This window comes from Tyto alba, unplaced genomic scaffold, assembly GCF_018691265.1.
Source record: "Tyto alba isolate M040663 unplaced genomic scaffold, T.alba_DEE_v4.0 Super-Scaffold_16, whole genome shotgun sequence".
Lineage (NCBI taxonomy): Eukaryota > Metazoa > Chordata > Aves > Strigiformes > Tytonidae > Tyto > Tyto alba.
In genome coordinates this window covers 8,676,611-8,690,245 of record NW_024881278.1, presented here as the reverse complement: position 1 = coordinate 8,690,245, position 13,635 = coordinate 8,676,611, and the positions used below count along the sequence as shown (strand labels likewise).

The window sequence follows — 13,635 nt, the reverse complement described above, 5'->3', positions numbered from 1 at the left end:
TGTTTGGTATGATACTGCTTGTTAAATAGTTCAGGGAGGGCAAGTGTGAGGTGAATACACCCAAGTCAAATATGGTGACTCTTCTCCCCAAACTTGTTTAGCACTTGTGGTGTCAAACCTCCTTGTGAGTACAGGTTTAGGAACTTCCTCAGTAGGTTTGTGAGAGACACAAACTGAATACCTGAGCTGGAGGTCTTTTAAAATTATTTTTGGAATTTATATACCGACGCAGGCAGAGATATCTGTATTTTGGAAATTTGTGATTTGCGTAGCTACATGTTTGTCAGCTGCTTATACTTTCCAAAGCATTGCTTTTCACTGGGAAGAGGAGAAACTTAAATGAAGTTTTTTGCAAGGTATTAGAAAGTGAGGGAAGACTGGAAATAAGTTGTGCTGTGTTACAAGTCTTGGTTGCTGGCTTTAAATAACAATTATGACAAATACTTTCTTTCTAGACATAAATCTTCATCCAAACAGTGAAGATATTAAAGGTCCTTTTCATCATAAAGACTTGTGTTCAGTCTCTTAAGCGTAAATAAGTATAATATGCTTTTTCAAAGTGTAATTCCTGCTACTCTTCCATTTTAAGTTTTAAACTTTTGCACATAGGTTAAGCAAACCATTTCCTTTATGGAATGGGTGAAGTTTCTTTTAGACTCTGTAATACTAAAATAGATAAGTTTGAAAGGAGTTTAAAAGATCAGTTGTGAAGAAACTTGGAGTATTTTTGCCAATTCTGAATTACAAGCAGCAGTTTTACAGTAGTCTGCATATGCATGTTTCACTGTTTCTGTAAAATGAAGCTGTAACATAAACTGTAGGACTAGAGAAAACAGTTGTATTCCAAAATTGGATTATATCAGAAATGGCATGTTTTTTCATTTCATACTGTCTTGTTCATTGCAGCTTTTTCTTCAAGTACAGTGAACTTTTTGCCTACTTGTATCAATGCCTGTCTTAATACAAAGATGTATTGTCGTCTTTTGACTATCAAGTCGCTACTTGACTTGATAGTTTAAGGGTTGTGTAGCTTTTGCCTTGAATTTTTGGTGAACTAAAAGTAATACATGTGTTTATCACAAAGCTGTTAATTTTAACTTGAATTTAAAATGCCTAATAAATCCTCTTCCTCCCCCCTTCCCCCCCCTCCCCTTATCTGTAATAATTCTGACCCTAGACAACTTCATCATCTCCAAATACCAGCCTCACTTCTGATGGCAGCCCATCCCTGGCAGGAGGAATTAAGCGAAAAGCTGAAGATAGTGACAGTGAACCTGAGCCAGAGGATAATATCAGGTGAAGCCATTTTTTGTAGCACTTTGTTAGCAAATTGCTGAAATAGATGCAGTCTAATTAATGCCATTTAGCTTAGAGCAGCAGTGCCTTCAGATGCTTTTCTATGATCTTTTTATCCACCGGTAATTAATGTGGAGGGTTAGAATATTCAGTAAATTCCAGTGAGATGTGTAAGCTATAGCTGTTAAATCTAAGTATCTAGATTAGTATGCGTGCAGGTTTTCATCCTCCAAGCCACTACTCCCTTTGAGACCAGGCACTAGATTGGCTAGACATTCACTGTTCGGCTTTGATTATGTGAGCTGAATGCCACTGTTTTGCAGTTGAATTTTTGAGCTGTTTAACCCATAAAATTCAGTTACATTCATGTGTGCAGCATTATTTATCTTGATTATCACAATATGTTTTCCTCCATCTTTGATTTGTAGCAGGCCCTGTTTTGTCTATGACGAGTTCTTTACATCTATTAGGACGGCTGCTCCCTAGATGATTAAGGGATAGGAGTTTTATGAGAATTAACTGACAGTGAATTACCAGTGAGTCTGCATTTGCCAAAGATTTTAATCAAGCTATCGCCCTTTTATATCGAGGGTGAAGGCCCTCACGATTTTTTGTTAGAGGTTCTGCCCTGATAAATGCAAATAGTAGGCTTTTGTTTTCTCTAGAGTCAGGGGACATAGGTGGACATGGGAAAACAATAAGGGCTACTTCATCATGAAGTACTGATCACTGAGCTGGGCGCTGTTGTTGTGACATTTGTGACATCTAGCCCATCAGATATCGCAACATCAGATACTCTAATTTTCATTCTTAGCATCTTTCCTGTATGTGCCAATCTGAATGGTTTGATTATTAATTTTGTTTTTAAATCAAGCAAGCAGAATTTTTATCTAAAACTAGGATAAATTTTAATGTTGCTTTCTATTTGCATTTTAGCAGAGGTCTAAAAGAAGCTTTAACAGTTTTATAGTAACTAGTGTGAATGAACAGTGGTGATTTACAAGTAGCAATAGTTTTGACAGGGTTGGTAGTGTCAAGCAAAAGGATATGCTACTTTTGTCTGCAGATATTTAAGCTCTTTTGTACCTCAGAATACTTATTCAGATCCTTTTCTGAGTGGAAAATAATTTTATGCTTCTCATTGTAAGTAAAACCAACTACATAAATGTACTAGATGCAACAAAGTTGTTTGCAGAAATATATTCTGTATTTAGAATTACTTTAGTACAAATAGTTCTAGACAGATTGTTTTTTATTAGCTTACAGAAAAGTTTTTTTTTAATTTCTGCAGGTGTTTAGCTGCCAGGGAGCTTCTAGGGTTAGATGCTCATAGACTGCAGGTGTTCTTGATTCTGTCCATCAAGACTTTAGTGCAGGTAGCTCAGTCCTTGCTCACCTGCCTTTCTTAGTCTTGAAAACATCTCTTGGTTTTCCTACCTCCTCATCAGTTTGAATCATCATTGCACTAGCTCAGGTCAGATTTTGAAAAGTATCCCTGTATTGGGCAACTGACTTGAAACAGAAAGAAGGGGGAAGATCATTTTTGCAAATCCGAAAGGATATGCATCATGTAAAAGAGCATAAATCCATCTTTGCTCTCTCTTAAAGGCTTCATATGCTATATTTGTTGTTCTATGAGATTCTGACAAGTGTAAGTTTGAGCTGACCTTGCAGGTTACTTGTGTGCTTCAGAATCTGTGTGTAATTTGAAGTGGTCACAGCCTTTGTGGAAGGGCAGCTTGCTTGATGGTTTTCAGATGTGATAATCAATGCCAAGTTTTGAATTGTTGAAAATAAAATTCTATTAAAAAAAAAAAAAACAAACCTACATCATTATTAAGGGATTATCTGATTTAACCAGTTTCTAAATCTGATTTGTAATTTACTTTACTCTAGTTTGCTTGAATACCGAAATTAATACAAACTTGGAGATGTGTATGTAAAATCCATGTACTGTGGTGAATAATAGATTTAAAAAAAACACCAAACCCAAAACAAACAAACCCACAAAACAGAAAAACCAACCCATATATTTTAATGAGGGAGGCCAGTTCTGAAGTGTGGTATCATGATTGAACCAAAAGTTATGTAGAGCTTAATGTTTCCATTACTTAAACTACATCTGCCGTCTTTAAATGGCAGTCTCTGAATTGAACTGAAATTTTCAAGATGATGCTGTGTCTGTTAGGACTAGCAACTTGAAATTTTGTGTGCATATTAATAGCTCCTTGCTTGTGGCACAGCTGTTTTCTCAAAATTGACCCGTCGCCTATGGAGCGACACAGCAGATGTGGTGAGCGGACATGTCCGAGGGAGAAAAGCTCTGGAGTCTGCGGGCAGTGATGCCAGTTGCTGCCCATGCCCACCACAGCTGTAGTCCCCCTGCCTTTTCAGTTTTTCGAGGAGCCTATGCTCTGTGCTGACTGTTAATCTAAAGAGAATATTCTTGTTTGAAATGTGGCACAATATAGCACATTATTCACTTTTTCCTAACATTATACAATAGAGCTGAGGGATTCAGATGCTTGACTGTCAAAGGTGAGCAAGTGTTTGTTTTCCCCTGCCCCAACTGTAGACAGACATAAGAGGGAGCTGTGTGAAGTAAGGATAAATGGTGTCTGAGGTTGCTCTTCTGACTTCAATTCCATCTCTGGCATGAAAGGTTGAAAGTCCCTGTGTAAAAGGGAACTCGTCTGATGTGAGTTAGCAAGCATGGGATTCCTGAGTTGCAGATAATTCTGCTGGTGATAATAGCTTGTCTGAACAGCAAAAGAATATAGAAATCAAGCTGCTGCTTATTACTGATTTTCTTACTTTTAATTTTGAGTAACAGGGAAACTATATCACTTCTCTCCTTGACAGGGGCATTAAGAATAGAGGAATTAGCTTGATATGAGAAGATATTCCAGTAAGATAAAGATTTTGGCCTAGGGTAGATTAAACAAAATGAGGAAGGGGAAGAGTTTGTTCTCCTAGTGTCTGGAAGAGTTAAAGAGCAAAGTTCAAATGACAGTTTTGGTGGTAGATTCGTGATAAGAAAGATGAAAATGACGACTAGGAACAAAATTGTTCTGAAAAATCCTGACAGCAGCAGGCACATGTTTGAAAATCTGCCATGCTCCTCGCAAGTACTTTGAAGATGTGTTTATCAGGATGGTAGCTTTGGAATTTCATCTGGATTTTCTATGATGCTAGCTATCAAATTTTATTCTCTTGCTGTTGAGAATTAGTTTTTATGGTTTCATTTAAATTGTATAAAAATGTGAATTGAAGTAGCAAGTGACTTTGGCTTATATTTAATTCAGATATGTAAATGTACATATATTAACATGTATTGACATCTATTTGTGCTTGTTACGCAGGTTGTGGGAAACTGGTTGGAAACAGCGCTACTATAAAAACAAATTTGATGTTGATGCATCTGATGAGAAATTCCGTCGTAAAGTTGTACAGTCCTACGTGGAAGGGCTTTGCTGGGTTCTCAGATATTATTATCAGGTACTTGAAAATTTCTTCTCTGAAACTTCAGTTTTCTTTTGTGTCTGCAGCCTATTTCTTTTCAGGAAATAATAATTATCTGTTGCGCATTTTTGAAAAGCAGTGCTGCTTTTTTTTTTTTTTGAAGATATAAAATAAATGCCCATTCTATTTGACGCTCGATACTTGAATGCAGTTTTTGTTTCCCACATACAGCAATGGCGCTTGTTAGTTAATTAAGGACTGATGCATATTTTTCTTTTGCAATACATAGCCATGCATAGTGAAATTGCAGATGACTAAATGAGTGAACAAAGGACAAAGCCTGTGAAATGCTAGTAAGAATTTGAAAGGAACAGAATTGTCAATCTCCTCCATAGATTGTAATGATGTTCTATGAAGTGTATTATGATTGAAGTAATCTGTATCTGATTTAAATCTTTTGATAATTGAGATGTCAGATTGGCAAGAGATTAGTTAGATATATTGGGGTTTGTTGCACCGATGGTTGATAACTAGCTTCGTGCTCTGAAGACAAAGTTAGTTATATTTCATATGTGACCTGGGAACAGAATGTGGTTGAGCCGATGAAGTTTCTGTATCAGCAGGGCTCTGTAGCTTGAATGCAGTGCCGTGTTAATAAAACTGCACATTTTTCATAGGTGATTCACACCTGCCCAACTCAGAGCACAGGCAGGGCAAATACCTCACATGCCTGCAAAAAACTATGCAATCTTAAAGTTAGCTTATTTTCACGTGTACTCCTTTTTCTTCCTCACTTCTTCCACATTGGAAGAAAGAGGGAGTGTGTTCCCTTTCCTTCCACTGTATTAACTGCTTGAGTTTGGGCTCTGACTTGCATGTTACAGTGGATGAAAATCATAGTTAAAGGGTTGCAGTCTGTTGCCGTTGATTTACAGGAGAGCTGAGCTCTCCACATCCTTGAGCAGCTCCTTTTGCAAAGGACAGATGTCACCTGGACACCTTTATAGGTGGAAACTCCCATGATCCTGCGTACAGTTAAGGTCTGTTAAAAGCAAACCAAGTTCCTGTTAACTGTGGCAAGGTACATTCCTAGAACTCTGTGCCCATATGTCTCCAAAGCGTGTAAATGAATCTTCAGATTATCTGTAGGTGTTTACTTGCTGGAAGACTGTCAGTGTGACCTTCAGTGATGCAGTAGTACAAAATCACTGCAAAAGGCAGTCTGCATTTTAAGGGAAACTGAAGGGCTTAGAGGAAGGGAGTATATGGCAAAACAGAGATAATATTTACAAGGTGACCAAAGAATTCATACTCATTTGAAGATGGTAAAATTAAGTTTGGTTTAATCAAAGAAGGATGCATGGAGTGTGCCTTCATTGCTTTGTGATCGGTGGCCGTGGCCTGCAGACGTCGTTGTGTGCTTTTATAACTGTTCAAACCAGGGCTGCATTTGCATGTGCACTGTTGAGATTTGTGGCTTTAAATGCATAGGAGGTGGAAGACAGGTATATGCCAAACTTGAACCAGTATGGGCAAGTCCTCATGCAACACTCGCTAGTTTAGCTTGTAAAACCAATTTAGTTACTGAGGGGTATGTAGGTGACTCCTTGTCCTTCGGAGTTTGTTGGTGTTCTAGCTGAAGTGACTGATACGTATAGAAGTGATAAATGATTACAATTGCAAAGAAAATAAATTGGTGAGGTGCAACTTCAGACTTCAGGCAGGACCATACTGCTCTCAGGAAGATTGAGGAGGAGTGCCAATAAGACCTCAAGGAAAAGTGACTGTACAGAAAATATTTTCTGGTTTAGAAATGTTCCAAAGGAAAACTTGATGACACAAACGTTTAGGGCTTTGTTTTTGCCATTTTGCTTCATATTCAGATTACTTGAAAAGAAGGCAAGTCTCTAGGCCTTATAACAATTATGTTGCAGGCTTAGTGCAGCAATGAAGTACTTGCATATGCTACTGCTTGTGCTTGCATAACGGAACAACTATGTGTAGGCAAGATACGGCAACCTGCTGTACATGGGCAGCCTGTTCTAGCAGTATGGAGCAGCAATCAACTTGCTTTCTGCTCGTATGGAAATTAGAGCAGGAAGCTGTTGGACTGGGGGAATTTCAAAAAAGGTTTGCTTGAGGGTTTGTGGTTTTATGTTATGTTTTTTGTTGGTTGTTTTTTTTTTTTCTTCTTTTTACCATAATAAGAATTGCTTCCAATAACTACTGCTTATTGTCCATAAAACTTCTGACAGAATACATTATATGCTTTTCTATTCTTACAAAAAGCTAATAATGCAGAACATGTTCCACTAGTGAGAACATCTGTTTGGAGAGGGGAAAAAAAAAAAAAAAAAAGAAAAAGAAACAAACCAATCCACCTGGCTTTTGAAACATACTGAAACCATCTGAAGAAATACATCTAATAATTATAGTCTCTGTAATTTTATACCAAAAATATCACTGGAGGAGCCTCATTGACATTTGCTTATTCAGAATTGGAAGTCAAAATAGTAGGCTTTTGTTTCAAGTGGTACTGCTAAGAAAAATAGCTGAGGTGAAAACTTGAGTTAGACCTTCTAGAGCCACGTTTCCTTTACAAAGTGCATTGTGTTCTGATGTGTTCTGAATTTACTTTTTCTCCTTTTTGAGGATTATTTTGCCTCTTTCAAGTAAATGCACTTCATATTTCCCAGTATTCAAGACACCATAATAAGAGGGGAAAAGCAAAGTGTTACTCAAAGTGTGTATTAGTGCTGGTACTGAATAGAAAAGTAACAGTTAAAACCAGAATACTTTTTAACCTGCAACAAATATTGTTCACATTTTCACACCTTGTAGAGCGTATCATATCAGGTTTCTCTGGTCTTCCATATTCCCAAGTTAGCAGCAGGATTTTGCGTAGTGTAAACTCTGCTGCCAGATAAATCCTACTTCCGTTCTTGTTGAGAGCTCTGTAATGGCTTTCAGACGGACACAATTATGCTGTTTATACAGTTTCAGAAAACCTGGAAATTCCTTCTCTGTGTCATTTGTGTGTATTTCCCTGTTCGAGATGTGGTAGGAACTCTTCACAGGTTGAAAATGTGTCCAGTTGTTACAGGCTCCTCAGCTTAGCCCCAGGGACTGGTTAACTGTACAGATAGACTGTGATTTCCTACTCTTTTCAAGAAATTTTTGTGCTTGGTTTTATTGGGCTTTGTGCACATGCTCGTATGTTTTTTCTCGAGGGGGAGGAAAAAGGCATGAGGTACATTACGGTATCCTGAAGCTAAGGTTAAGGTCTTTTGTGTCGTTCTGGTGCTAGGTCCTGTCTCTTTGGCTGTCTCCCTTAGTGACTCAAACCTAGCACATAGCAAGAGTACTTTGGCATAGAAGTCTATCTGCTGTTCTGTGCTGCCGAGGAAATGCCTGAGGTCTCCATTCACTGTCCAGTGAACTCACTCGCTCTAGTCTGGCTATGAAAAGTTAAGTCCCAACCTGAAGTCCAGAGTACCTTTAGAGGCAAGAGCTCTTTCTTTTCTAATCATGGGGACTCCTCTTTCTCCTGGTTGATGCTGGGCTAAATTTTGTCATCTTTAGTGACTGGGCTACGTGATTTTTATGGTTTTTTCTTTTATTTTTCTGATTTGTCTGATTTTGTTTCTCTTGTTTCTCTATCCTAGGGTTGCGCATCCTGGAACTGGTATTACCCTTTCCACTATGCTCCGTTTGCTTCTGACTTTGAGGGTATTGCAGACATGCCTTCAGATTTTGAGAAAGGCTCAAAACCGGTATGGTACCTTTATTTATTTATTTGTGATTTAACAGCTCGTTAGACGTGTCCTACATCTGCTTGTTTAATTTCAACAGTTTAAGCCCCTTGAACAACTTATGGGAGTGTTTCCAGCTGCAAGTGGAAATTTTCTGCCACCAACGTGGAGGAAGCTCATGACAGATCCGGTAAGAATCCTTGTTGTATTCTTCTCTATAAGGTTATGTCGCCTTGCAGTTGTGTGGACCATGACTTGCTGGTGCTTACTTTAGACAGAAAAATAATGGACCGCAGGAGGGAACATTTCTGATAGATTGCAGAGATTCTTCAAAGATCTTTAAAGTGATTCTTTGAATTCAGATGTTTAGTGAGAAAAATTATTTCCTTACTCTTTTACACCTTAGTAAGGTTGTTTACTTTCTTATAGAAACCTTGTAAAACCTCACTGGGGAGTAGATACCTTAACTCAGTTATCTGGAATTGGTCAATCCTGCTTAATTTCTTGTTTTGATACTCTAAGTGATGGAAGTGCCTTACCACACTTCGTGTTTAAATGATATTTAATAGAAGATGTTTCTATTAGAGTTCTTTGCATCCTTCTTAGCTTTGTGTTTGCTCGCCCTCTGTGAGTACATGGCATTCTGAATAAATTTCATAATTGGCTTTAATGATATTTTTTTTAATTTCCTCAAATACAGGAATCAAGCATAATTGACTTCTACCCTGAAGATTTTGCTATTGATTTAAATGGGAAGAAATATGCTTGGCAAGGTGAAAATTTAACTTTCTTTTATTTGAGCTATAACATATTGACCTTAGTCTTAAGAATCTATGTAAAAATAAGAAGGTAGAAAATTATCTTAGTGAGATAATGGTGCACCAAGTCACATAGGTAACTTGGTGTGGGGGAGAAGTATTTTGCAGCAGGTATATTTTTTTTTAAAAAGTTAGTGTGAAGAATAAATTATGGTTTGCTAACTGATTTCAGATTATTGGTAATTTCAGCAGTCATTCTAGATTTGTTAATTTGTCCTGAGCTAGATTAATCATTTTTCTATTTTTATCAACCTTACTATGCAATTGTCTTTTGTCTCCTTTGCATTTAATTAATGGATCTTGTTCTGTTCAATCAGTGGCTTATCAGTACCTTGCAAAAAATGCTTTGGGGAATATAGGAATATTTGGATGCATACAATGAAGGAAAAAAACAGCTACAGTATTTAATGCAGCTGCTTCTTTCTTTAGAGAATATTAATTGTAAAGGTTTGCCAAAGTTTGTGGCTGGTTACACTATTCAGCCACTAGTGTAACATCTCAATTACAGGTAAAAATAATTATTTTTATCAACCTATGTTTTGAAATAGCCACAGTTAGACAATGTTCTGAAATCAAAGAGAATATTCCTAGGTGTTGTGTTGCATAGCAGGTTTTCCCTCTGTAACTTGAGGCCTTTTCTTACTCTTCTTGTAATTCTGGCAACTTTCCTAAGTCCTTTTGTCCAGTTATTAAATCTACAGTCTAAAGCAGTAGTGTTTTAAGTAGCTCCCACATGCTTTCTTCAGTCTGTAATGTTACTTTTGATTCATCTAATGCTTAATTGCATTATAATCTCTTTGTTCTGGATTAACATCTGGAATTTTCATTGATCCTTTTTGTAATCTCCTGGGTTATGAACACTTCCCATTTCACTGTCATTCCCCCACTGTGTTGCGAAGGTTTAAATAAATTGTTTGTTTTCCAGGGTAGGCTTATCACTGTTTCCCTTCACAAGTAGTTATGTTCCAGCTGAAATTTGAACATGGCTGAGGTCTGCTGCTGTCTTTGATAAAGCAGCAGTCAGTCTGTGTGAAGATTATCCTCATACTTCATAAGCAGGGGCAGTGTAGATTTCTTGTTTGGTGAGGTTGGCAACAGCAGGCTGTACTGCTCTGCTCATCATTATTTTACAGTAGGATAAATAAAGTTCTGATTCAGTTAAACTTCTGACACATTTAAGGCTTTATTTATAATTTGTTAGGAGAGAGGACGAGCTTCTGGTGTAATTGCACTTCAAGTAAAGTTTTAGGTTGTCCCCTTTCCTTCAGCTCCAGGACAATAGAATTTGTTTTAATAAAGCCACATAAAGATCTAACTTCTGAAGCAAAAGTGTTTCAGGCAGACCAAGTTTTAGAACAGGAATTTAGGTCTGTGGAAGACCGAAGTCTCTGTGAATCTTGTACCTTAGAGCGATGACAAGCGTGTCTGAGATCTGCCTGCTGGTAGAACTGATAGAGGCACAAATATGAAACTATTAATAGCAGTTTAGTAGAAAGTCTTTGCTGCCATCTTGATCAGGAAAAGCTCTAGTGTTCATAGTAAGGGAAATGAAATAAAAATTAAAATAATTATTCCAGATTCCAACTAATAACAAGGGTGACAGAAGTAGATCTTTGAAGAATTTTCATAGTAAATATCTTAGTGCTTTCTTGGATTTTATAGTAGAAGAAAACATATACTGGAGCATACTAGGGAAGGCTGTTCTCCAGCTTCATCCAATATGATCATGTGAGTGCTGAGATGTGCTGCTTAGTGAGAGATTTTGATCCTGAGAGGAGCCTCTGTGTTATCTCGGAGTATTCATACCAGCTATTGATTGTACTCTCTAATGGATAATATCTGTATCGCCTCATCGCTGAACTGGGAGTGATTTCTTCCACTGTTGTCTCCTAATAAATTAATTTGAATAAAGTAGCATTGAGTTCTGTCAGGGGACTATCCGTAGCAAATGAGACAAATAATGACTGTCTTACTGAGCTCATCTTGTTCCTCAGTGAGGCAGGTGTGGGTAGAAGTTACTGCTTCCCAGTGTCTGCCCAGGACTGGGGAGGAGGAGGAGTATGGAGGGGTGCTTGGAGATAAGTTTCCCTTTTAAATCTATGCTACCACTGAACTATTTTTCTCTAAACAGCCTACAGGGTCACAGCCTCTGAAAATGTAGGGTTTTCTTTTCTGTGACTGATATCATAGTTGTTTCTTAGGTAAAGAATCTATTGGAGCTTTCCATGCTAGTGGGTTTGGTTTTGTTTTGTTTTTTTCAACAAGTGTGGAAGAAATCATGTTTTGGTTTTGGTAGGTGTTGCGTTATTGCCATTTGTTGATGAGAGACGCCTTAGAGCTGCCCTGGAAGAAGTCTACCCCGACCTCACTCCTGAAGAAAGTAAGAATTGTGTTATTTTGTTACAACTTGTTGTTACTACTGTGTTCCACCCTCAATGAGCTGGGTATAATAGGTGTTTGGTTAGATTGAGTTATGGCAGGCAGTAGCTGCCTCTTCATGTATGGTACTGGAAATTAGGATGATCCTCAATGGGTTTGGTTTTGTAGCTTTCACTTACTTATCTTTTATTCAAGTAGACCTGCATAAGACTTAACCTGAAAATTAGATGGCAGCCTAATCATATGAAAAGTTTCTACCAGTATGCACTGTCAAAGACCTTGTTAGATTAATGTGTTACAATCAAAAGAATAAACTCTGTTTCCAAGGTTAGAGTTGATGATAAAACTTGGTAGGCGTATTGGCTGTTCTGACCAGTAGTCTGGCTTTGTCCAGTTATGAGAAGTGAAGCTTTGTGTTCAGTTTATATAGGCAAATAGATGTATTATTTTCTCCATTGTACAGAAATAATCACTGGTTCTTGTAGGTAAACTGCTTGGGAGGTGTGTGTTTTTTTAGGGGTTTTGGTTTGGTTATTTTTTTACCCAGCCTGTCTGTATCTTCAACATTAATCTTGTAAATTCAACATTCCTCCCACTGAACACAAGATTCCTGTTTTTTCACTGTCTGCCAACTGCCCTTGTGACCAGAGACATCCTGTTCTGGGCAGAGACTCTGTCTTTCTAAGGAATGTTCAAAACTTTCTCCTAAATCACAATGAAACTTTTCTTTTGTGGGGCTGTCAACAGGATGGTGTGCTGGTCTGCTATATTTCTTCCTTCCCTTTTTGCTCTAAACGATGATCCCATTCTCTTCATCTTTTCTAGGCAGAAGAAATAGCCTTGGTGGTGATGTTCTCTTTGTTGGAAAACACCATCCACTCTGTGACTTTGTTGTAGAACAGTACAAGACCAAAAATACAGAGGTAGGTTGTACTTGTTCTTAAGGGACTGTGTAAATGGTGAGGGTGGAGCTCTAACAAAGTGCTTCAGCTGAAAAATTACTTTTTTTCCATAGCCAGTGGATATACCTCCAGAGCTGTGCCATGGAATCCAGGGAAAGCTTACACTGAATGAAAATGCCGTTCTTCCAGATCAGTGAGTATGGCTTTTGTTATGAGTTGTTTGATGCTAAAGGACATTTCCTTAAGTTATGCCTGCATTTAAATAAAAATATCTTTGTGCCTACAGTGAGAAACCTGGAACTCCTGACAAGGCAATGTATTTAGTTCTGAGGCTGAACATGTTTTTCTGCTGGGTTTCATTGTCAGTGTGTATTATCATCAGCATATGTAGAAAACCAAGCAAGTAAAACTTACATTCTATGATCCTATATTTTTTTATTTCAGACCTAAGCTTTTAAAGCAGCATCAGAAATCTCTAAAGTGCTCTAATGTGTGTGTTGAACTGCTGATGGAACTTTTTTGTTTGTTTGTTATTTCAGTTATGGAAGACTGATTTTTATGTACCTAGTAATGTTTGAAATTTAATAGGTAAGCAGGGCCTATATAATAAAAGTAGTAGTGATCAGTGATTCAGTAAGGTCATGTTGTTTTGGCCTCTCTGCTTTTGTATGAATGTTAATTTAATGCTGTCTGTAACTTCCAATAGTTCATGCTGTTTAAAAAAACCCAAACCAACAACTCTGCTTTTTATATGCTAATCTTAATTGCATTAAAGAAAAATCCAGATACAGATTTATATGGGATATATTTTGCCATTTTCCATTTAAGCTATAGCACTAAATTCAGGACTGTTACTAGCTACACATACAAAAAATGCTGATGTTTTTTGTTTTCCAGATAATGCATTTAGTTTGAGAAGTTATCAGTGTAATCTTCACATTGTAGCATGTGCATTCATTTATTGAACTTTGCTTAGAGGCATAAGCAGGTGTTCAGTAACTCATTTGCATTAAATGCATAAACACT

General features: G+C 37.5%; 1 protein-coding gene across 2 annotated transcripts in view; it reads left to right on the top strand.

Moving 5' to 3' along the window:
- XRN2 (5'-3' exoribonuclease 2) overlaps nt 1–13,635 on the top strand; it is a 50,897-nt gene that overhangs the window by 15,057 nt on the left and 22,205 nt on the right. For both annotated transcript variants that reach the window (XM_042789676.1, XM_009967018.3), the window contains 8 exons: nt 1,178–1,296; nt 4,659–4,794; nt 8,424–8,531; nt 8,611–8,700; nt 9,211–9,283; nt 11,625–11,708; nt 12,533–12,630; nt 12,723–12,802. In XM_042789676.1, the coding sequence (XP_042645610.1) occupies nt 1,178–1,296; nt 4,659–4,794; nt 8,424–8,531; nt 8,611–8,700; nt 9,211–9,283; nt 11,625–11,708; nt 12,533–12,630; nt 12,723–12,802 (788 nt within the window). The remainder of the gene's footprint in view (nt 1–1,177; nt 1,297–4,658; nt 4,795–8,423; nt 8,532–8,610; nt 8,701–9,210; nt 9,284–11,624; nt 11,709–12,532; nt 12,631–12,722; nt 12,803–13,635) is intronic.